A 24,988-nucleotide genomic window follows, 5' to 3' on the forward strand; every position below is an offset into this window, starting at 1 on the left:
GATTAAGAGTTAGGTAAATTTGCCCAAGCAAAGCTCAACATGATGTTCTTGTTTTGCAATAAACATACTGTTGAGAACTTGTGGATTATAACTGCTGAACAAACAGGACACAGCAGCTAGAAATTAGGCTCCTGATTACAGTATGTTTAAGGTACATTGACCATGTGTGCTAAGCACTGTAACAGTGATGTGTGTGCCAAAACTCTGTGTAGGGTAAAACAGACCGGAAAGCATTGTGGGTCATTCTTCAGGAGCTCTGAAATAAATCTCCTTGCTGTTAACGGACCAGCTCCAACTTTGATTTTTGAATTACTCCAACAGAAGGCAAATATAAGTGAACTCCCCCAGTACAAGTGGGGACAGAAATGGTCTGGTGGTGACCCAGGGACTAATGACATCCGGGATCAGTTTGAGCTTAAATGCACATTGGAGGAGCTGGTAATCTCCAACCCGATGGCACGGACATCAATTTCTCTAACTTCTGGTAATCTCTCCCCTCTGTCTTCCTCCAAACACCCCTTTACCCTCTCACCCCTTTTCTCCTCCCCCTCATGATCTGCCCATCACCTCCCTCTGGTTCCCCTCCTCCATCCCTTTCTCCCATGGTCCACTCTCCTCTGCAATCAGGTTCCTCCTTCTTCAGCCTTTCACCCCTTCCAATTGTCACATCACCCTCCTCCCTCTGCCAGCTTGCACTCTTTTCCCAAGCCCCACCTTCTTATTTTGGCTTCTCTCTCCTTCCTTTTCAGTCCTGATAAAGGGTCTTGGCCCAAAAAGTCAACTGTTTATTCCCCACCACAGATGGTACTGACCTGCGGAGTTCCTCCAACTTTCCATGTATGGCTGAGGTGTGACTATGGACTGAATCACAAGAAAAAAACAGAGGCACGGTAAGCCAGACAAACCATGCAAATTGGGGGACTGCTTCATCGAGCACCTTCGCTCCATCCGCTGAATGCGGAACTCCTCGTGACCAAGTATTTTAATTCCCATTCCCATTCTAACATGTCAGTCCAAGGCCTCCTCTTGTGCCAGGATGAGGCCACTGTCGGGGTGAAGCAGCCATATCTTATATTCTGTCTGGATAGCTGTCAACCTGACGGCATGAATATAGGTTTCTCCTTCTGGTAAAAAAAATCTTTCCTCCCCCTCCTATTCCCCACTCAGGCCTCTTAACTCTTCTCATCTGCCTATCATGTCCCTCTGAGTCCCCTCCTTCATCTCTTTCTCCTATAGTCCACTCTCCCATCAGATGCTTTCTTTCCAGCCCTTTAGCTTTCCTACTTAGCTGGATTACAAATTACAGCAGGAGATAGAAAAGGCGTGTCAGAAAGGCAATGTCATGGTAATCGTTGGGGATTTTAACATGAAAGTGGATTGGGAAAACCAGGTCAGTACTGGACCTCAAGAGAGAGAATTTGTAGCATGTCTAAGGGATGGCTTTTTAGAACAGCTTGTTGTTGAGCCCACTAGGGGATCGGCTGTGCTGGATTGGATGTTGTGCAATGAACCAGAGGTGATAAGAGAGCTTCAGGTTAAGGAACCCTTTGGGGACAGTGATCACAATATGATCGAGTTCACTTTGAAACTTGAGAGGGAGAAACTAAATTCCAATGTGTCAGTATTTCAGTGGAATAAAGGAAATTACAATGGCATGAGAGGGGAACTGGCCAAGGTTGACTGAAAAAGGGACACTAGCAGGAAGGACAGCAGAGCAGCAATGGTTGGAGTTTCTGCAAAAAAAAAAATGCGGGAAGTGCAAGATAGATATATTCCAGATAGGAAGAAATTTTCAAATGAAAGGAGGATGCTACCATGGCTGACAAGTGAAGTCAGAGCCAAAGTAAAAGCAAAAGAGAGGGCATACAAGAAAGCTAAAGCTAGTGGGAAGATAGAGGATTGGAAAGCTTTTAAAAACTTGCAGAAGGAAACTAAGAAGGTCATTTTGGAAGGAAAAGACGAATTATGAAAGGAAGCTGGCAACTAATATCAAAGAAGATACTAAAAGCTGGAGGGGAGGAGAAGATGGCAGCGCGTGCAGCCGCTCCGGAATGATATCTGTATTTGTTAAGTAGGGAACCGTGCACAATTCTGATTTGATGGAGACAGATGTGAGAAGCACGGAGGAACATCTGGAGAAACTTCTGAAATGCCCGCTTTGCTGCCGCTGCTACTGTGCGATCAAAAATCTCCGGAGGGGAAGGCCCCAAATCCTCGGCTTTGCCTGTTGCCAGGGCTGGGGTCGAAGCGCTCGGCAAAGATGGTGCTCGGTGCTCGGTGTCAGAGGGCTGGTCGAAGGCTAAAAGTTTTCGGACGGACTCAAGAGTCGGCTGTGGTCGGGTGCTTCCAGGGTGCTGCATTGGCAAGTTTGCGGTGCTGGAGGTTCATGGCAGGGAGAGTTTTCTTCCTTCTACCGTCTGCGTGAGATGATGGGACTTTCGAGAGACTTTGAGACTTTTTTTTACCGTGCCCATGGTCTGTTCTTTATCAAATTACAGTACTGCTTTGCACTGTTATGACTATATGTTATAATAATGTGGTTTTTATCAGTTTTTCAGTCTTGATCTGTCTTGTGTTTCTGTGATATCACACTGGAGGAACATTGTATCATTTCTTAATGCATGCATTACTAAATGACAATAAAAGAGGACTGTGTGTCCTCATAATCTAAAAAAAATCTTTTAAAAAAGCTTTTTAAGTATGTAAAGGGTTAAAGAGCATTGCGGGTAGATATAGGACTAATAGAAAATGATGCTGAAGATATTGTAATGAGAGACGCAGAGATGGCAGAGGAACTGAATGCATATTTTGCATCAGTCTTCACAGTGGAAGACATCTGCAGTATACTGGACATTCAAGAATGTCAGGGAAGTATGTGCAGTGAAAATTACGACTAAGAATGTGCTCAGGAAGCTTAATGGTCTGAGGGTGGATAAATCTCTTTGGACCTGCTGTAATGCACCCTCGAGTTCTGAAGGAAGTAGCTGGAGAGATTGCGGAGGCATTAACAATGATCTTTCAAGAATCGATAGATTCTGGCATTGTACCGGATGAATGGAAAATTGCAAATGTTGCTCCACTATTTAAGAAAGGTGGGAGGCAGCAGAAAGGAAACTATAGACCTGTTAGCCCGACATCAGTGGTTGGGAAGTTGTTGGAATCGATTGTTAGGAATGAGATTACGGAGTACCTGGAGGCACATAACAAGATAGGCCAAAGCCAGCATGGTTTACTGAAAGGAAAATCCTGCCTGATTAACCTACTGCAATCTTTTGAGGAAATTACAAGCAGGATAGATGAAGGAAATGCAGTAGACATGGTGTACTTGGATTTTCAGAAGCCCTTTGACAAGGTGCCGCACACAAGGATGCTTAGCAAGATAAGAGCCCATGGAATTGCAGGGAAGTTATAAACACAGGTAGAAGATTGGCTGATTGGCAGAAAACAGGGAGTGGGAATAAAGGGATCCTATTCTGGATGGCTGCCGGTTATCAGTAGAGTTCCACAGGGGTCGGTGGTGGGACCGCTGCTTTTTACAATGTATATCAATGATTTGGACTATGGGACTAATGTATTTGTGGCTGAGTTTGCCGATGATACAAAGATAGGTGGAGGAGCAGGTAGTGTGGAGGAAAAAGAAAGCCTGCAGAGAGACTTAGATAGTTTAGGGAATGGGCAAAGAAGTAGCAAATGAAATACAAAGTTGGAAAGTGTATGGTCATGCACTTTAGTGAAAGAAATAAACAAGCAGACTATTATTTAGATGGGGAGAGAATTCAAAATGCAGAGATGCAAAGGAACTTAAGAGTCCTTGTGCAGGATACCCTAAAGGTTAAACTCTTAAGTTGAATTGGTGGTGAAGAAAGCGAATGCAATGTTGGCATTCATTTCTAGAGGTATAGAGTATAGGAGCAGGGATGTGATGTTGAGGGTCTATAAGGCACTCGTGAGACCACGCTTGGAGTATTGTGTGCATTTTGGGCCCCTTATTTTAGAAAGGATATACTGACATTGGAGAGGGTTGAGAGAAGATTCACGAGAATGATTCCAGGAATGATGAATGCTGGCAGCTCCTGGGCTCCATTCCCTGGAGTTCAGGAGAATGAGGAGGAATCTCATAAACATTTCAAATGTTAAAAGGCCTGAACAGATTAGATATGGCAAAGTTATTTCCCATGGTAGGGAAGTCTTGGACAAGAGGGCATGACTTCAGGACTGAAGGACGTCAATTTAGATGCGGAGAGATTACTTCAGTCAGAGGGTGGTAAATCTGTGGAATTTGTTGCCTTGAGGGCTGTGAAGGCCAAGTCACTGGGTGCATTTAAGGCAGAGATAGATAAGTTCATGATTAGCCAGGGCATCAAAGGGTGTGGGGAGAAGGCAGGGCAGCGGGGATGACTGCAAGAATTGGATCAGCCCATGATTGAATGGTGGAGCAGACTCGATGGGCCGAATGGCCTACTTCTGCTCCTATATCTTGAGGTCTTATAGCTTCACCTATCACCTTCTAGCTATCTTCCTTCCCCTCCCTCCACCTTTTTATTCCTCATCTTCCCTCTTCCTTTTCAGTCCTGAAGGGAGTCTCAGCTCAAATCAGTGACTGTTTATTCATTTCTACAGATGCTCCCTGACCTGCTGAGTTCCTCCAGAATTTTGCATGTGTTGTTTTCGATTTTTAGCATCTGCAGAATTTCTCATGTTTATGAAATACTGCAAATGTTTTTCTTTCACGTTTTTGACTTTTTTTTAAAATTGAGCTTCAGCACAGAATATGCCCTTCTGGTCCTTTCAGCCACACTGCCTGCCAATCCAATCCTAGCCTAATCATGGGACAATTTACAGATGACCAAGTAACTAATGAACCTGTATGTCTTTGGACTGTGGGAGGAAACTGGAGCACCCAGAGGAAACCCACATGGTCACGGGGAGAATGTACAAACTCCTGTCAAGCAGCGGCAGGAATTGAACCCGGATTATTCATACTGTAAAGCGTTGTGCTAACCACCACAAAGACCCTCATGATCACAAGACCCTGACAGAAAACAGAAGAGCAGCAAGAACACTGAACTCCATGCTAGGTTAAAATGCCGGCTCTCCCAAGTTCATTCCCTGGAATCTGAACTGGATTACCTTCCTCTGCAACTGACCCAGAGTGAGATGAGGAACTGTTCCATCCTTGCTCTTACAGAAACATAGCTCCAGGACAACATCCCATGCACCATCAATCTTCAGGCCATGCTACTTAGGGAATTATGCTAATATTATTTTGTATTAACTGCATTGTGCTTTATTGCTACTCTATGTACTAAATGTGACTATAAGCAAGTACTGTGTTTTGCACCCTGGCCCCAGAGGATTATTTTGTTTAGCTGATGCTTTACTTTGAATGGGTTTCCGGGTTTTCTTTATTTTGTGGTTGTCTGTGGGAAGACGAATCTCAGGGTTGTATACTGCATACATACTTAGATAATAAATGTACTTTCAATCTTTAAATCTTTGAATCTACATGCATATGGATGATTGACAATAAACTTGAACTTGAAGATTCAGGACGAGCGTGACATGCATGTCTTGCACGCTGCCTAACCCAAAAGCACTGGTCAGGCACACCTCCAGAATCCGGCATCAAACACCACCACACTTAGACGGTCAAACAGCAATTTGTTTTATTGTGAGTTCAGGTCAGTAAAACTTTATTCGTCTTCAGCCTTCTCTCGAGGAACAAATCACAACTTCATTCAACACAACAGTGTACGAGGGGACAAAACAGACAAGGGCATTATCCTTAACCCTTCCAACGGTAATGCAACTACGCACATTGGTTCCCACCTCTTCAGGAAAATGCAATACAGGGCTTGTATGTAAAAATCCATCAAGACTACATTTCATAATTGCCATGAATTTCAGAGCATCAAGTCACTGCGGTCAATTAACCTACAAAACTGCCCAGGTAGCAGGAGGCTTATTCGGTGATAAACTCAAACTAGCTATCAATGGACATGCTGTTAGCTGGCGGTCTGAAAAAAAATCACATTGAAAGCTGGCCAAAGTGGACCAAAGCACCCAGAGAGGAAGACAGCAGTGAAGTCCCATCGGCTGGAGATCAAAGTAAGGCAGCACACTAGGAGAGGGGGCAGCACAAACCACAGGGAGCTAGGAAGATACCTCGGGGTAGAAACTCTTCTTTCTCTCTCTCTATACAGCATGCATCGCACACACACAATATTGTTACACCTTCTTATAACTCTTGCTTTGAAACCTGGTCCTAAAGGGACAGACTTTCTCAAGGCAGAGTTCACGACGGATCACATCGCTAAAACCTGCACTCATCACACACAAGGGAGGAGAAATTTCCTCCCACTTCTTCTGGATAAAAACTGACTGAAGGTGTAAGCTTGTTATGCGGAATATCCTTTTATCTAAAGATCAACACAAGAGATTATGCAGATGCTGGAAATCCAGAGTAACACACACAAAATGCTCAAGGACCTCAGTATGTCAGGCAGCATCTACTGAAAGAAATAAAGAGTTGATGTTTCAGGCTGAGACCCTTCATCAGGATTGGTGAGGAGAAGTGGTCCCCAACCTTTTTTTTATGCCATGGACCAATATCATTAAGCAAGGAGGTCTGTAGACCCCAGCTTGGGAATCCCTTATAGAGTCTCATCATATAGGAGCAGAATTAGACCATTTGGCTCCACCATTTTATCATGACTGATCCTTTTTCCCTCTCAGCCCCAAACCCCTGCCTTCTCCCCGTATTCCTGACCAATCAAGAACCTATCAAGTTGAAACCCTTCATCAGGTTTGGTGAAGCGTCCCAACCCAAAACGTCAACGTTCCCATAGATACTGCCTGACCTGTCGAGAAACTCAGCATTCTGTGAGCGTTACTTTATTATCTAAAGATCCATCTTTGTGGTTTCCGGCACGGCCTCACATGGGTCACCACTTTTCTGCTGTGTGCACACGTGCAAATACTTCACCATGTGATGGTTACTCCACAGCTTATGATCAAACTGTTCCCAATAGTCTTCTGAGGAAGAATATTGAAGCTGGGTGATAGAGGGGATTCAAAGCGTCCTCCACTGTTCAAGCAGCCAAAATTGAAAATGTAAACCAACATCTATTTCCAGACTTATACACAGGCACCATCTCAGTTTTACAGTTCCTATACCTCCTGCTTTTCAATAAGCACCAAGTTTTATGGAAACGAATGTTCTTCACACTTAGTGAAATTTAAATAAAATGTGAGTAAATATGTATTATTTAAAAGTGATGAATCAATGAGTAAAATCATTTCTAATTAAAATACTAATGCTATACTGTGCATCCCATACTGTGTCTACTGAGAACAGACTGGGGTCTGACACACGCACACATTGTCTCGACATCACCCCTCCTCCCCACCGGTTCAGGTTTCACACGTCTGCCACAACAATGCTTCCATTGCACAGAGGGTCTCTGGAATTCACTCCTACCTCCCTCAGTCAAGGTGCTTTGTTTCTCAAATTAGCCAGCTACCCTGGGGCACCTCGTCACATCAGAACATGGATTTGAGGAGAGAGAGCGCAAAGCTCCCTCACGGCAACAAGTTGTCGATTAATGTAACACTGGAAAGGTACTCGTGAACCCAGGATTGCTTGTCCACAGTAACTGTCACAGGCTCTTCCAAAATAAAAACGGGGGGGAAAAAAAACAAAAATGGAAGGAACGATGATAGCTTCACCAGCACCAGTGAACGACCGGGGCGATCATCCGAGCGTTGTAATGTTCGCGTGGCCACCAGGAGGCATCACGATGCGCTGGCCAGTACGGCGAGGGAGGTTGTCGTCTACCTGCGCACCTGGCGGGGAGGAGAGGAGGAGTTAGGTCTGCACAAAGTGGGACACCTCCCCACAAACACCACCCTAACACATTGGTGGCAGCTCTTGGGTACTCAACTGTCCAAGACTTCCACAACCTATAGATACACTTACAAGGCATCCACAACTCGTGTTCTTAGTATCTATTAATCATTTAGTTACCTATTTATTGTATTTACACAATTTGTCTTTCTTTATACTTCAGTCGTTGTTAGTCTTTGTTTATGCGTAGATTTTTTTATTGATTTTGTTGTAGTTCTGGTTTCTGGCCGCTCCTTTCTTTGTTGCTAATTTGGTCAATTCTGATTGGGGCAACCCGCAGACAACAAACACTTTTGCCTCTTTCAATTTTGGATTTTATATTGTGATTTTTGCAATTTTTTGTGCCATTTGTGTGATTTGTTTTTTTTTTGTTTGCACGCGGTGGGGGTTGATGTTTTTCTTTGAACGGGTTCCATGGTGTTACTTTGTTTCATGGTTGTCTGTGGGGAAGATGATTCTCAGGGTTGTATACTGCGTACATTGATAATAAATGTACTTTGAATCTTTCAACTTCTTTGCTCCACTGTGAATGCTTGCAAGAAAATTAATGTCGTGAAAGTATATGGCAACGCATACAGTATGTACTTTTGAAAAAAAAAATAACTTTGAACTTTTGAGTTAAAATTACAGTGGCTGAGACCAGTACAAAAACAGTATTCAAATGATATTTGGATTAGTGCATGAGTACGAGAGGCTTGGAGGAATATGGGCCAAACGTAGGCAAATGTGACTAGTTTGGTGGACACAATGGTTGAGGTGGACTAAATGGCCTAATTCCCTGCTGTATAGGTGCAAGGGTGGAATGGGTCGATTATCAATGCCACCTCTGGTGGTTGGTGCCAATTGGGTATGGGAGGGCCAGCCTTCCGTTATATTCTCTGGACCCGGCCAAAGTTGCATGATCTATCAGTGGTCAAATCCCCTGCACATTTACAGCTGACCACCAGACAGAGGGCTCTCCTCAGGATCAAGAGTACCAGTGAAATATTTTGTGAGATTTGTTGCTTTGTGCTAGCAGTACAGGGCAAGACAAAAAATTACTGTGCTACAATACAAAGTAGTGCAAAACAAGAACAGTGAGGTAGCAGTCACAGATTCATAGACCATTCAGAGGGGAAAAGTATGCTCCTAAAACATTAAGTGGAGGTCTTCAGGCTCCTGTACCTCCTCCCTGATGGTAGCAGTAAAAGAGGACATGTCCTGGATGGTGAGGGTCTTTAAAGATGGATGCCACCTCTTCTGAGTTACAGTGAACTGGCCAACCCCCAAAGCAAGATGACCATAATGTCCCGGGCTGCAGGTGTAAAGCTCAAGATGAGGGATTCCCAGCCTAGGTTCCACGGACCCCTCAGTTAACGTTAGGGACCCATGGATCCCATGTCCTAGATCTCTAGCGGGTGCTTTCTCACTCTGCAGTTGGAGCCAGCCGCCCTCTCTTTGTTGGTGTCCATCTTCCCTCTTGGATCCCCAAGTCTGGTGTTCCCCGTTAGACACCTCCTCACAAAGGCAATGTTATCCCTGCAGAATGGGGTGGCTGTATTTTACTGATATCTTATGTATGCCTTGGACTGTGTGTGACCATTTTGCACTCTGGCCCCAGAGTACCGCTGTTTCAATTGGCTGTATTCACAGGTATCCATGTATGGTTGAATGACAATTAAACTATCCCACTGCTATTGCGCATCTCTAGCACCTGCGTTCACCAACAACTTTGATGTGTGTTGCTTGAATTTCCAGCATCTGCAGAATTCTTCGTGTTTGCCACTACTATTGATAAAGTTTAAGGGAATGGGGGATTCTCAAGATTCCTGTAAACAATGGATTCAGTACTGACTATGTCTGTGACTGCAGTGTGTTTGAATAATGTCTCACAGCTGCCTTCTTTGGAGCAAGATCAGGGTTAAAGTTCACCCAGATCCACATAAGATGTCTCTGGGCTTTTCACACCTTTTGATTTTGACAAAAAGCAGTACCTGATGGAAATTAGACAGAACATTCCTTTCTTAATTAAAGCATAAATTTGACGGATGTTCTTATCTTTGTAATTAAGTTGTGGCTCCAACAAACCAGGTAGGACATTCCTTTCTTTAATTAAGATGGCTGGAGTGTCTAATAAATTGATTGTACTTTTGCATCAATAGTCCATTGACTTGGCCGGAATGGTTATCAAATTGATTGTTCTTTTGTATCAGTGGCCTCATAACTTCTGACAATTTTGACATCAGGCAGTGAACTTGTAGAACTGCCGGGGAGATGAGAAAGATTCTCTCTCTGATGTCGGGTCCAAGTTCACTCGCCGGCTGAGCTCGAAGAAATAAACTGGTGAAAAGATAAGTAACGATCTTTTTGTGCTGTTGTTATTTGATCCAGCAAAGTTACATTTACACTATCAGACTCTATCTGAATAGACGTTTTGCATGTTAAGATTGACTCTTCACCTCACATATCTATTTATTTACTTATTTATTGAGATACAGCGCAGAATATGCCCCTCCGGCCCTTTGAGCCGTGCCACCTAGCAACCCCCAATTTAACCCTAGCCTAATCACGGGACAATTAACCTACCCACCAGCACATCTTTAGAAAACACCCAGAGGAATCCCACCTGGAGAACGTACAAACTCCTTACAGGCAGCGGCGGGAATTGAACCCCGGTCGCTAGTACCGTAAAACATGGTGCTAACCACTATGCTACCATGCCTCCTTATGATCTTACACTTCATTGTTTACCTGCACTTTGTTCTACCTCAATACACTGTGTGATGGCTTGATCTGTATGAGCAGTACGCAAGACGAGCCTTTCATGGTATCTTGGTACGTGTGACAATAATAAAGCAATGCAACACCTGCACACTGACCTTCCATGATTAATAATGCAAGGGAACCCAACTACTTCCTGTGGCCAGGTGGTTAAGGTGTTCGTCTAGTTACCTCAAGATTGCTAGTTCGAGCCTCAGCTCTGGCTGCGTGTTTGTGTCCTTGAGCAAGGCACTTAATCACACATTGCTCGAGTCTGTGCGAGGAGTGGCGCCCCACACAGACTTCCACTCTGCGCTTTGTAAGGCATGAAAATGCCCGACGCAGGCCTCTCATGGTCTGAGTCGACGCTCCCTCCTCCCTCCCTCCCCTCCCAACACCAATGTCAGACATTTTGTTAATGCAAACACAATTTTAAATGCCAAGACAGAATAAAAGAGGAAACACACATTTACCAGACAAACTGAATCCTGACTGGTGAAGGTTCCGAACTGGGGGTACTTGCTGCTTTGCAGGTGAGGTCCTTGCAGAGGAAGCGGGCGTGACGGATTTAGGAGTCACTGAAACCTCACAGACAGGGCCGTCATAGAGACCCCGGGGGACACCTCGCAGTTCTGTTAACTAGGAGAAAGAAAAGATGCAGGGTCAAAGTTCACTCATGGGAGAGAGGGTAAAACCACACACCCTATATCAGGGCAATGGGTACATCTGTCCACTGCTTTCAGTCAACACTACGTGCCCCCCCTTCTCCCACAAAGACTCAAAATAAAGTAAGGCCCTGAATGAACAGCCTCCTATATAGGCTTCTCCTGGCAGCAAGGAAAATCAAGCTTCACAGATGTCCCCAACCTGGCAGGCCTGTCTCCTTTCGGATGGCAGGTAGAGGCCCGCGGGAGTGTGCAAAGAGCTCACAGTGTTGTTTTAAGAGCAAGAAAATAACCTCATCACCTTGACCAACAGTTCTCTCTCTGTCATCCACACTAAAATCCAACATTTAGCCGTTTGCTTTGTAGTGCCTGCCTGCAGTGCTTTCGGGATTGAAGGACCCCATCAGATGTTAAAATGTTTTGTGGTCTCAAGATTATAAGAATCAGGGCAGAAATGGAAGTCTTTCTTGCCAGAGACTGTTCAGGAACATCTGTTGCTGTAACAAAAAAACAAAAAATGCACGAATACACAGCAGGTCAGACAGCACATGTGGTGAGAGAAACAGTCGACATCTCAGGTCGAAGAGCCCTTGCCAAATCTGGAAACTTAACTATCTTTCTCTTTCCACATATGCTGGTTTAAGATGGTGCTGTTGAACCTCAACAACTGGCTAGCGACATTGCCGCAGCCATAAGCGTGCAAGGCCTCAGGTTTGACCAATCTAAACGCCAGGCCGAATTGGAAAGGTGGCCAGGTACAGGCTGAATCCAGGTGGCAGGGTCCAGGCCCCAGGCCCCAGGAAATACCAAAGCAACTGAACCCAACGTTTGGACATCAGTTTAAATGAGGGGCTGAATTGGAAAGGTCGGGTACAGGCCGAATCCAGGCAGCAGGGTCCACACCCCAGAGCTTACTGATGCCACTGCACCCAGAGTTTGGAAAATTTAAGTGCCCAGCCACATTGAAAAGGTCAGGGTGTGATAGCCCGAGGCAAGGTTCAGCTTGCTGCTCTGCTCTGAACTGAACTGAACTAGGGTCTGGGGTCAACTGTGTTTGTGATCTTCAGTTCAGTGCACTATATACTTGCAATTATTGTTTGCATGATTTGATTTTTGGGTGTCTGGTGATTTTTTTTTATGGGTTCTTTTGAATTTCTTTGTTTTGTCCCTGTTAGGGGATGAATCTCAAGATTGTATCATGTATATATACTTTGATAATAACTATACTTTGAACTTGCCTGACCTGCTGGCAAAATGCCAGCAACATTTTCTTAATTTACTTCATATTTTCAGCAACTGCAGGTTTGCGTTTTTTTTTATATGATTATCAACACTGTATTTGGGTAGAAGGAGCAGAGAAGTGGCCTTGTCTCCGGCTAGACAGTTAGGTTTGGAACTAAACTGCTGATCAAAGTCACAAAAATGAAAGCAACCTTTATGTGAAGAATAGATAGAAAGACCATGGTTTATCTTAAAGTAAGTTATAGTTAGCACAGGACTACAGCAATCGTAGAAAACTGGTTAGGCTGCACTTGGAGCAGTATGTGTAATTCTGGTTGTCGCATTACAGGAAGCATGTGGAGGCTTTGGAGAGGATGCAGTAGAGAATCACCAGAATGGTGGCTGGATAAGAGAACATTAGCTATAAGGGACAAACTTGGATTGATTTCTCTGAAACACTGAAGGCTCAGGTACGACTTGAGAAAAGGATATAAAATTATAAGGGACACAGATAGAGTGGACCACCATAGTCGTCTCTACCCCGCCCCCCCACCCCCAGGGCAGAAGAGTCAAATGCTAAGGGGACATTCACTTAAGATGAAAAGGGGAAAGTTTTAAAGACATTTATGGAGTTTTTAAGAGTGGCAGGTGGCTGGAATATGCTGCCAGCTTAGGTGAAAGAAGTAGATATGACAGAGATTTAATCAGACCATGATCACAGAGGGAACTGATCCTATAATGAGGGAGTCTAAGATCAGAGGGCACAGCCTCAAATTAAGAATGACATTCCTTTAGAACAAAAATGAGGAGGAATTTCTTTCGCCAGATGATGGTGAATCTGTGGAATTAATTCCTACTGACAGCTGAGGAGGGCAAGTCATTGGGTATATTTAAAGTTGAGGTTGACAGATTCTTGATTAGTAAGAACACCAAAGGTTGTTGGGAGAAGGCAGAAGAATGAGGTTGACAGAGACAATAAATCAGCCATGATGAAATGACGGGAGAGGCTCGATGAGCTGAATGGTCCAATTCTGCTCCTACGTCTTATGGTCTTATAATATTTGCAAGCCAATGGGTTAGATTGGCACCGTGGTCAACACAGGTACAACGGGCTGAAATGCCTATATCTCTGCTGTACTCTTCTATGTTCTAATGAACGAATTATTTATCAGTACAGCAGCTGTCTCCAAGGGTAACGTGGGATTGGTCTCCAATTACAGGGAACTTTTCCAGACAGGAAAGCACGACACTTCGCTCACTCAGGGCAAAACATAGAGTCTGGAGGGAAGTGTGGAACTGCATGCAAAATGCTAGAAACTGACAGCCATGCATTCTCACCCCAATAAAGTTGGGGGCAGCATAGCAGCTAGCATGCTTGCCTCTGTCTGTAAGGAGTTTGCACATTCTAGCTATGACCACATGGAGTTTTCATTCGGAAACCCCCATTCCTAAAATGCACAGATTAATAAAGATTAGTAAATGATGGGCATGCTATGTTGGCGGTCGGAAGCATGGCTACACTTGCCGGCTGCCCCCAGTAAACATTTGGACCGTGTTGGCTGTTGATGCAAATGATGCATCTCACTCTATGTTTCGATGTACATGTCACAAATAAAGCTATTCTTGACAAATAAACGACAGAAAACCCTTTACCTTGCTCCTTGCTTTAATCCTCTTGTACACGTAGTCGGGGAATGCCTTCTTGGGGATATAGCGCCCAGAGCCCTCGGAAGCATGCATTATTCCATCCTCCAGGACTATCTTCCCTTGGCTGATCACTACCAAAGGGCCACCACGGCACTCCATCCCTTCAAAGATATTGTACTCCACTGCCTGGATGCAACAAGAGAGAAAGTGTACTGGGCGTGCACTAGCGTTAAGTCACCTCTGTAAAAGCAACACAGTGGGGTGGCTGTAGAGAGGGTGCGGAAGAGAATCACCAGAATGGTGCCTCGGTTACAGACTATTAACTATAAGGAGAGGCTGGACAAACTTGGACAGTTTTCTCTGGAGGCTGAGGGGGGGGCGGCATACAAAATGAGTAGGCACAGATAGGGTAAGTAGTCAGTGTCTTTCTCCACGCCCCCACTAGAGGGCACAGCTTTAGGAGAAGGGGTAAGTTTAAAACAGATTAATGTGGTAGGTTCATTACACACACACACACACACACACACAGCCTGGAACACACTGAATGGAGAAGTGTCATAAAGGCATAGAACACTACAACACAGGAACAGGCCCTTCTGCCCATCTAGTCTGTGCCAAACTATTATCCTGCCTAGTTCCATCATCCTGTGCCTGGACCAAAACCCTCCACTGCCCGCACATCCATATACTTCCCCACACCTCTCTTAAATGTTGAATTCAAACCACCACCACTCCCACTGGCAGCCTCTTCCAGACTCTGATCACTCTGAGTGTAGAACTGCACCCCCCCCAAATCTGGTTCCCCTTAATCATTTCACCTCTCACTCTTAACCCATGACTTCTAGTTGTAGTCTCACCCAACCTCAGTTGAAAAAAAGCCTGCTTGTATTTACCCTCTATACCAAAGATAGAAGTATATAAAACTATATCAAATCTCCCCTCATTCGGCTAGATGGTAGAAACAGATACAATGAAGGGCTTTTAAACAGACACTCAAACAGGTAGCGAATTCAGGGATTTCGACCAGGTACAGGCAAGGCACGGTTTAAATTGGCATCATGCTCAGCACAGACATATGGGCCAAAGAGCCTGTTCCTGTATGGTGATGTTCCATTTCCTTTGTTCTTTTGGCAGTGGAGACGGAGCAACTCCAGCATAAGTCCTGGTCAGTATTTGAGTACAGTACGTGTATAAATGAGCAGTGAACATAATGGTTTGTGTAGAAGCTCACAGACCACATGACCCATTGCTCATGTGATGTCACATGAACTGCAGCAGAACCCGGGCAACCCACCAGGTTATGATTCTTTGCAGTGATTGTCTTGACCATGTCAGGGTCCCAGATGACAAGGTCTGCATCCGAACCCACAGCGATACGGCCCTTCCTCGGGTACAAGTTAAAAATCTTGGCTGCATTGGTGCTGGTCACGGCCACAAATTGATTCTCATCCATTTTGCCAGAGACCTGGGTATTTAAAACAAAACAGAAAACATCTCAGTCAAGGAGCTCAGACTCAGTCACTGGAAATGAAGAGCCAAGAGATTCAAGATTCAAAGATTTAAAGTACATTTATTATCAAAGTACATATGCATTATACAACCCTGAGATTCATCTTCCCACAGACAGCCTCAAAACAAAGAAACACCATGGAACCCGTTCAAACCCATTCAAAGGCAAACATCAAATGCCCCCTCCCCCAACACACAAATATAAAAACATCAAAACACAAAGTCATCAATACAGACCAGTCATTCTTTGAGTGCGGGCCGAAACGATGGGACAGGAGTTTATCGTACAGCCCTCCAACCCCAGGTTTGACCATAAGACATGAGTCATTTGTCCCATCAAGTCTGTTCCACCACCCAATCATATTTCCTTCTCAATCCCATTCTCCTGTCCTCTCCCCATAAGCTTAGACACCATTACTAATCAAGAACCGATCAACCTCCAGTTGGTGATGAATTCCACAGATTCACCAATATTAAAGTTCACAGGCTGAGGAGGTGATAAGGAATTCACATACATCATTACCATTCACTTGGAGCGGACTAGAATATAAAAGCAAAAATGTAATGCTGAAGCTTTATAAAGCATTGATGAGACTGCCCTTGGAGAACTGTAAGCAGTTTTGCACTCCTTATGTGATGTAGTTGGAGATGCAGACAGTTCCAGCCCAGCAACCCACCTCTAACATGAGCCTAACCACAGGACAATTTACAATGACCTGTAGGCGGGAGAAGAAGATGGCGGAGCGACGCAGCGCACGCAGCTCTCTGGTGAAATGATATTGTCTCTGTTAAATAGGGGCCGTGGACAATTCTGATTTGATGGAGACAGACGTAAGAAGCAGAGGAACATCTGGAGAAATTTCTGAAATGCCCGGTTCGCTGCCGCTGTTACTGGGCGATCGAGAATCTTCCGGAGGAAAGGCCCCAAAATTCCCGGCTTTGCCTGCTGCTGGTGACCGAGGCTGGGGTCGAAGCATTCGGCAGAGATGGCGCTCAGTACTCGGTGTCGGAGGGCTGATCGGAGGCTCGAAGTTTTCGGACAACTCAGAGTCAGACTGTGGTCGGGCATGGCAGGGAGAGTTTTCTTCCTTCTTCCATCTGCGTGAGATGTGGGACATTCGAGAGACTTTGAACTTTTTTACTGTGCCATGGCCTGTTCTTCATCAAGTTATGGTATTGTTGCACTGTTGTAACTATATGTTATAATTATGTGGTTTTTGTTAGTTTTTCAGTCTTGGTCTGTCCTGTGTTTTGTGATATCACACCGGAGGAATATTGTATCATTTCTAAATGCATGCATTACTAAATGACAATAAAAGAGGACTGCGTGTCCTCATAATCCAATAATCTAATAATCAAACTGGTATCTCTTTGGACTGTGGGAGGAAACTGGAACACCCAGAGGAATCCCACGTAGTCACGGAGAGATTGCACAAACCCTTAACTCAGATGCCCTGAGCTGTAACAGTGTTGTGCCAACTGCTGTGCTACGATGGTGCCCTCATTGAAACCCCTCAGATATTTAAAGACCGAGATAGAATGGACATGGAGAAGATGTTTCCTGTAGTGGGGAATCCAGGTTCAGCCTCAGAATAGAAGTATGTTCCTTTAGAACATAGATGAGGAGGATTTTTTTTAGACAGATAGTGAAATTCACTGCCACAGATGGCTATGGAGGCCCAAGTCATTGGGTATATTTAAAGCGAAGGTTGATAGGTTCTTGATTAGTAAGGGTGTTAAAGTTGCAGGGAGAAGGCAGAAGAATGGGATTGTGATGGTTAATAATTCAGACAGGATTGAATGGCGGATAGGACCTAATTCTGCTCCTGTGTCTTATGGTCTCTGGGTAAAGAAGTTCTTCCTCACCTCTGTTCTGAAGGGACATCCTTCTATTGAGACTGTGCTCTCTGGTTGTAGACTCCCTGACCAAAGGAAATATCCTCTCCATGTCAATTCTATCCAGGCCTTTCAATGTTCGGCAGGTTTCAATGACATCCCCGGCCCCCTCTTTGTCTACACTCTAGCAAGTACAGACCCAGAGCTATCAAATGTTCTCCATACATCAACTCTTTCATTCCCAGTATCAATCTTGTGAACTTTCTCTGGACCCTCTCCAATGCCAGCACAATCTTTCTCGGAAACGAGGTCCAAAACTGCTCACAATACTCTAGGTGCAGTCTGAAAAATGCCTTAAGTCTCAGCATTACATCTTTGCTCTTTTTATCCTAGACCTCTTGAAATGGATGCTAACATTGATTCTGTTATAGTTACATTCTGTAGATTTGCTGAGTATGCCCACAAGAAAATGGAATCTCAAGGTTGTATATGGTGACATATATATAACTTTGGCAATAAAATTTACTTTGAATTTTAACATTACATTTACCTCCCTTACTACTGAATCAACCTGCAAGTTAACCCTTAGGGTATTCAGCACCAGGGCTCCAAAGTCCCTCTGCTCTTCTGATTTCTGAATTCGCTCCCGATTTAGAAAATAGTCTGTGTCTATATTCCTTCTACCAATGTGTCTGACCTTACACTCTATTTCAACTACCACTGATTTGCTGACATCAGACACACTAAGTAGTGGTTCTGCATTGCTCACCACTTCCCAATTTTGGTTTTATTGACTAGATTTTGGGAATGATATACAATATGCAGCCTGTGCAATCATCTCCATCCACAAGTAACAACAGGATAAATGCCTGCCTCTGCCATAACCGTCAGTTCAGCATTTCTTTCTGCACTGCTATATCCGGCACCTGAGTGGCGGGGTGGTGGAGTTGTAAGGTGGTCCTTCCCTCCACTAGCCTGCAGCTCACCCTTGAATGATCCTGGGAATGAAAGAGATAACGTATGTAGTATCTGCTTAGCCCACCATCACCTCCAACACCTCCCCCCGCAAACCAAGGTCACATGAAGCCATTGGAGCAGGTGGTGGATGGTCATATGAGCAGTTGGCGCATATCATAAGTCCTGGTTATGCAACCACTGATGCTAACCAGACAATCACTGAAGAGAATTGATAATGGCCGGGGTCACCCGACTTGTAAAGACACTGCCCAGAAGAAGGCAACGGCAAACCACTTCTGCAGAAAAATTTGCCAAGAACAATCATGGTCAATGAAATACACGACACATAATGAGGATAATAATGGTGATATTGGTGATGATGGTGACATTGATGGTGGTGGTGACGATGGTGGTGACGTCGATGATGGTGGTGGTGGTGATGCTGGTGATAATGGTGATAGTAATGGTGGTGGTAGTGGTGATGATGATGGTGATGGTGGTTATGATGGTGATGATGATGGTGATGGTGATGGTGATGGTGATGATGGTGATGGTGATGCTGGTGATAATGGTGATAGTAATGGTGGTGGTAATGGTGATGATGATGGTGATGGTGGTTATGATGGTGATGGTGATGGTGATGGTGGTGATGATGGTGATGATGATGATGGTGATGGTGATATCCACACTGCTGTTAAGTTTTGTACTTGTTGCTCTATTTATTGTTGTATTTACTACTACCATGTTTACTATGAAAGCCTCACAAGAGCAAGGAATTTCAATGCACTCTACTATACATGACAATAATCTGAATTCAAATCAGCTCCTTTGATAGCAACACTACAATTGTCTTCAGCAGCCACAGTTTCTCAGCTCAGACACTCCTCTCTTTACGGTACATATTTAAAATAGAAAGTCGTAGTGAGGTAGTGTTCATAGGTTCAATATCCATTCAGAAATCAAATGGCAGAGGGGAAGAAGCTGTCCCTGAATTGTGTACCTCCTTCCTGATGGTAGTATGAAGCAGTCACAAAGTGAACATCAGGTAGAGCTATGCTAATCCTACAACAGCATTTCAGATACCAAATCCCGAACCTTGGCCATGATATTTCCCATACCGTTAGACTAAAATACGCTCTAAATGAAGCTTGGGTTTAACAAGTCAACCCCAGATGGATTAAAAAGTTCAGAGTTTTGAGAGCGGTTGTCAACTCATCTGTGTGGATATGTTGAGAAGTTTGCTGGCATAGCCTTACAGCTACCACTTTACAACATGCCCAATTAATACACACTGTATCGCACTAGGGATGCACATGATAAAGGGTTCTCCCACTGAGTGCCTTCTCTCGCATCTAATAATTCTTTGATCATAGTAACCACAAGGATCACTGATCCTGTGTGCAGATATATCCCAGAGAAAAATCATACTAGACTCGATGCATAATATTCCCAACCATCCAAAGATTCAAAATACATTTATTATCAAAGTATGTATGCAGTATACAACCGAGATTTGTTTTCCCCTCTGACAGCCACAAAACAAAGAAACCCATGAAATCCATTCAAAGAAAAACATCAAACACCTCCATGTGCAAAAAAAGCAACAAATCACACAAATGGCAACAAACACAGAATATAAGAACACAAAATCAAGAGTCCAAGGATATTCAATTCAGCACAGTTCAGTTCAATCTAGTGCTGTGTCATTCACTATCTGCAGGCAGCATTACATTCAAACATGAAGCAATTACAGCCCAGAAACAGGAAATTGAACCAACTAGTCTATACTGACAGAGTGATAGAACACTACAGCACAGAAACACCTAGCCCAGGGGTTCCCAATCTTCTTCATGCCATGGACCAATACCATTAAGCACGGGGCCCTCGGACCCCAGGTTGGGAACCCCTGATCTAGTCTGTGCCAAACTATGATTCATTAGTCCCATCAATCTGCACCTGGACCATAGCCTTCCATAACCCTTCCATCCACATACTTATCCAATTTTCTCTTAAATATTGCAAACAGACCACCACTTCCATTGGCAGCTTGTTCCACAGTCTGAGTGAAGAAGGTCCCCCTCAGGTTCCTCTTAAATATTTCACCGTTCACCCTTAACCCATGATCCCTAGTTCTAAATATCAATATACTGATGTTCTGCCCCATCACTAATGTAACTTGTCCACATCGATTAATATTCAAACCACCAACATTTTACTTTCTGCAAGCACAACTTAATGCACGATACTGGCTTCAATCAAGGAAACTACCAGTACTGCAGGTACCACTCCCTATCGCAGTGCACATGAGAGACACCACACCAGGCAGCAGTTTGGTATAAGGAGACTTCTCCTGTTCTTTGTTTGCCTTCTGTAATTTTTCATCCTGGCTGGCAACAAATGTTCGCTGTTCTCCAAAATGACAAAGAGAGTTGATGGTAAGAACACTGACTGCAGGAGCCATCTACTTTGGTATGGACCCAATTGACTTGCACTATGGATAACCATCTTCAGACTGCATTACTGCCCCACTGCTGACTGGGACATCTTCCAATTCCCAGTGTCTTTTCCTACAAAAGCTTTTGCACAAGCATTTCACCCTTTCAGAGTCATCCCCAATATCCTGACCTTCTATGCACGGCTGTTCCAAGCCTGCCAGTCGTCTCATTGACGTCCGCATTAGAAGTTCCCTTTCAATGTAGGGATCCCTATAATTCCTGCACTCATTCCTTTGACGGCCATCCTCATGACCGCACCCCACCGTCTCTCAGGATCCTCCCCAACACTTCATAGTTCTGTGATGTCTCTGGGCACTCACCACAGCCTTGTCCCACACGATGGACATCCGCTCCTCGATCCCATTGGTGCCTTCTGGAATCATGGTGAAGTCGTCCTTCCCGACAGCCTTCTGGGAGGTGTTGAAGGTGCAGTGAGCACTGCCGGTAACCTGCAGATCGCCACTGGAGAAAGGAGTGACAAGACTCAGTGGGGGGAGGAGTCACATTGCACATGCTGACACTCACTTGCCCCATCATTGAAATGTTCCCACAACCTATGGACTCATTTTCAGGAACTCATCATCTCATGTCCTTTATAATTTAAAAAAAAGGCATCCGTTAGTCTTGTGAGGCCATGGATCTGCGCCTGGAAAGTCTTCACTCTCCAGGGCGCAGGCCTGGGCAAGGTTGTATGGAAGACCAGCAGTTGCCCGTGCTGCAAGTCTCCCCTCTCCACGACACCGATGTTGTCCAAGGGAAGGGCATTAGGACCCATACAGCTTGGCACTAGTGTCGTCACAGAGCAATGTGTGATTAAGTGCCTTGCTCAAGGACACAACACGTTGCCTCGGCTGGGGCTCGAACTCACGACCTTCAGGTTGCTAGTCCAATGCCTTAACCACCTGGCCACGTGCCCACCCTCTATAATTATTGCTTACTTATTTATTATTATTTGTTCTTTATTTTTGTATTTGCAGAGTTTGTTGTCTTTTGCACACTGGTTGAACACCAACGTTGGCGTAGTCCTTCTTTGATTCTATTATGGTTGTTATTCTATTATAGATTTATTGAATTTGCCTGCAAGAAAAGAAACCTCAGGGTAGTAAATGGTTACATGTTTGTACTTTGGTAATAAATTTGAACCTTGAACAATTGGCACACTCTCTATTGAGGGCATGGAGGGGCAGGTCCAGGAGCTTGAGTATCCCACCTGCTCCGCCAAGGGGATGGCCGATCCCATACTTCGTCCATCTCTTCACCAATTCGCAGATCCATTGATCCCAACAGCCCATCAACCTCATACATGAGTAAATTCAACAGCAGAAGATCAAGGCTAGGAAAGTGCAAACATTCACACTCCTGTGTGCCAGAGTTGCTCCTCATCACAACCCAATGACACTCCTGTCCAGAGATTTGTGCCCCTTGGCTCTACAAGACATTGGAGCATAATTAGGCCATTCAGCCCATCAAATCTGCTCCACCATTCCATCACAGGTGACTTATTATCTCTCTCAGCCCCATTCTCCTGCCTTCTCCCCATAACATTTAACGCCCTGAGTAATGAAAAACATCAACCTCCACCTTAAACATACCCAATGACTTGGCCTGCAGAAGTCTGTGACAATGAATTCCATAGATTCACCAACCTCCGACTAAGGAAACTTTTCCTCATCTCCATTCTAAATGGGCATCTCTCAATTCTGAGGCTGAGTCCTCTGGTCCTAGACTCCCCCACTATCGGAAACATCCTCTCCACGTCCATTCTATCTCAGCCTTTCAATATCCAACAGGTTTCACTGAGATCCTCCCTCATTTTTCTAAAATACAGCAAGGACAGGCCCAGAGACAACAAACACACTTTATATGTTAACCTGAGGCTTCAGGAAAGAGTTCTAGACCAATTGTTCTGTCAATAATCTCAAATCTCTCTCAATGTAATCATTTGAAGTTCAGTAAACTTCGGCTCGACCAACTTATCAGAAAGGACAGATGGTCCAGCAATGCCTGGGTTCCTGTGAACTGAAAGGGCAGAGGGAAGCATCCCCGTAGACTTGCCGACCTTGAGCCAGTGACTGACAGAGTGAATTAGGAACCAATTCACAGTCACAGGTCTGCGAGTTCTACTGCAGGAGCTGGAGGAATAAGCAAATGCATCACCACTCCAAAACCCAACCTCCACAAACCCCCAGTGTTACTCTTGGGCAGCATAATTCCCTCCTCCAAAATCATTCATGTACTAACTGGGACCTTACTGGTCAACACACACAGAATACTGGAGGAACTCAGCAAGTCAGGTAGCAACTATGGAGAGGAATAAACAGTTAATGTTTCAGGTTGAAACTCTCAATGAGGACTGGTGAAGCGTCTCGTCAACGCTTCAGATGGAGACCCTTCACCAGTCTTGATGAAGACTCCTGACCTGAAACTTCAACTGTTTATTTTGCCCCATAGATGCTGAGTTCCTCCAGTACTTTGTGTGCATTGCTCAGCATATGCAGGATCTGCAGAATCTCTTGGAACTTTGTTGGTACCCAGCACCTTTCCACATCCACCCCCAAAATCCCATTCCAAATTCTCACTCCAATCAATGAAAAATGTCTCATCACACTGGCCTTTTCGGATTTGAGTCTGTGCATCCTTTGTCAATATTACCTTATCAATACTATTTCTCCATAAGCCTTTGTATAAAGGTTTCCTATCTACATCCCTTACTTTTTTAGTGTCTTAACTTCCATCAGGAGCTCTTGGGACATCGTTCCATGACCTGACGACCCAGTGTCCAAATGGAGACGATCTCAGGAGTGCGAGCTGCCACCCCTCAAAGTAACCAACTAATGGGCTTCAGGAGCAAAGTAATCATGAAGACTCAGCTATATTGCTGTGCTCTTGAGTCACACAGGCCAAACAAGACAAGGATCACTAATAAATGAGATTGATTTTTTAACAACAAAATATTATGTTCCACAGTCAATGCACCAAACTTAATTTACCCAAATTAAAATTCAACGTGGAGTAGGGGTGTGTGGGTGGGAAGTAGAGCAGAAAGGGGTAAACTATTGAAACTAGTACCTGCATATTAATAGCCCAGCCCTCCAAAAAACAACCAATAACAGAACCATTTTAGCACCACACCGCAGTTTTTGATTTGTCATTGCAACAGAAATGGTTGAGTGAAGACAGTCCAAAATTTAACCCCTAGAACACCTTAATTGGAGATTCTGTTTCAACTGGTTACTTTACTTCTGCTGTAAAAATAGTTAGCCTAACACATTTAAAGTTCAAAGTTCAACATACCAGGACAGCAAGGAGTTCAGATAGTCTGGGGTGGTCGGATCGGGGCTCAGAGGAGGGGAAGTCACGAAGGCAGCAGCCTTTGCCCAGTTCTTGCTCCAATAATGGGATCCATCGGTGCCTAAACTCGCAGTGATTGGTTCTCCGTACACAACTGTACCTGTTGGGAAATGTCAATGCTTATATCAAGGCTTTGAATCACTGAATCAGAGTTACAGAGCACAAAACACCTTTGGCCCACCACGTCAACCATCATTAATCCCCATTTATTGGCACCCGGTCCATGAACTTTTATGCTTTCCAATCCTAATGCTCATCCAGATAGACCTCAAGTTAAATGGACAGAATTTCACTGATCATTGAGTCTCTGTTTCACCTATCCAGTGATGTCAGGAGCAGATGCTTCATGAGGGAGATTCCCTGATTAGAATAAAGCAGGCAATTATTCAGGACTTTTTCAATGCACTAATAGATTGGACCCTTCATTTGGACTAAAGACAATTATTTTCATATAATAATTTATAAATGTTGAATTTTTTTTGCATGTCGCACCAACAGACTACAGCTAATTCCTAATACATGTAAATGTACATGGTGATCCTTGAGAAAAATTCCTCAATTGTGAATTTAAAAGCAATTGATAAAAGTTAAGCTTTTGTTCAAATTGCACAGAGGTGTAGAGAGAAGGCTATTCAACTCAAAGGACTGGAAGATGATGGTGC

At 44.3% G+C, this 24,988-nt stretch overlaps 1 protein-coding gene across 5 annotated transcripts in view; it reads right to left on the reverse strand.

The window, feature by feature from the left end:
- Nucleotides 1-5,627: 5,627 nt before the first annotated feature.
- The window catches only part of LOC134351032 (dihydropyrimidinase-related protein 2), a 67,613-nt gene continuing 48,252 nt past the window's right edge, over nucleotides 5,628-24,988 (reverse strand). For 3 of the 5 annotated variants that reach the window (XM_063057016.1, XM_063057018.1, XM_063057020.1), the window contains exons 9-14: nucleotides 24,270-24,426; nucleotides 21,296-21,437; nucleotides 15,473-15,643; nucleotides 14,185-14,364; nucleotides 11,113-11,284; nucleotides 5,628-7,845 (exon numbers count right to left, since the gene is read on the reverse strand). In XM_063057016.1, the coding sequence (XP_062913086.1) occupies nucleotides 7,754-7,845; nucleotides 11,113-11,284; nucleotides 14,185-14,364; nucleotides 15,473-15,643; nucleotides 21,296-21,437; nucleotides 24,270-24,426 (914 nt within the window). In that variant the 3' untranslated portion in view covers nucleotides 5,628-7,753. The remainder of the gene's footprint in view (nucleotides 7,846-11,112; nucleotides 11,285-14,184; nucleotides 14,365-15,472; nucleotides 15,644-21,295; nucleotides 21,438-24,269; nucleotides 24,427-24,988) is intronic. The other 2 variants (XM_063057017.1, XM_063057019.1) reach the window with 1 other exon arrangement.

This window comes from Mobula hypostoma, chromosome 8 (genome assembly GCF_963921235.1).
Source record: "Mobula hypostoma chromosome 8, sMobHyp1.1, whole genome shotgun sequence".
Classification (NCBI taxonomy): Eukaryota; Metazoa; Chordata; class Chondrichthyes; order Myliobatiformes; family Myliobatidae; genus Mobula; species Mobula hypostoma.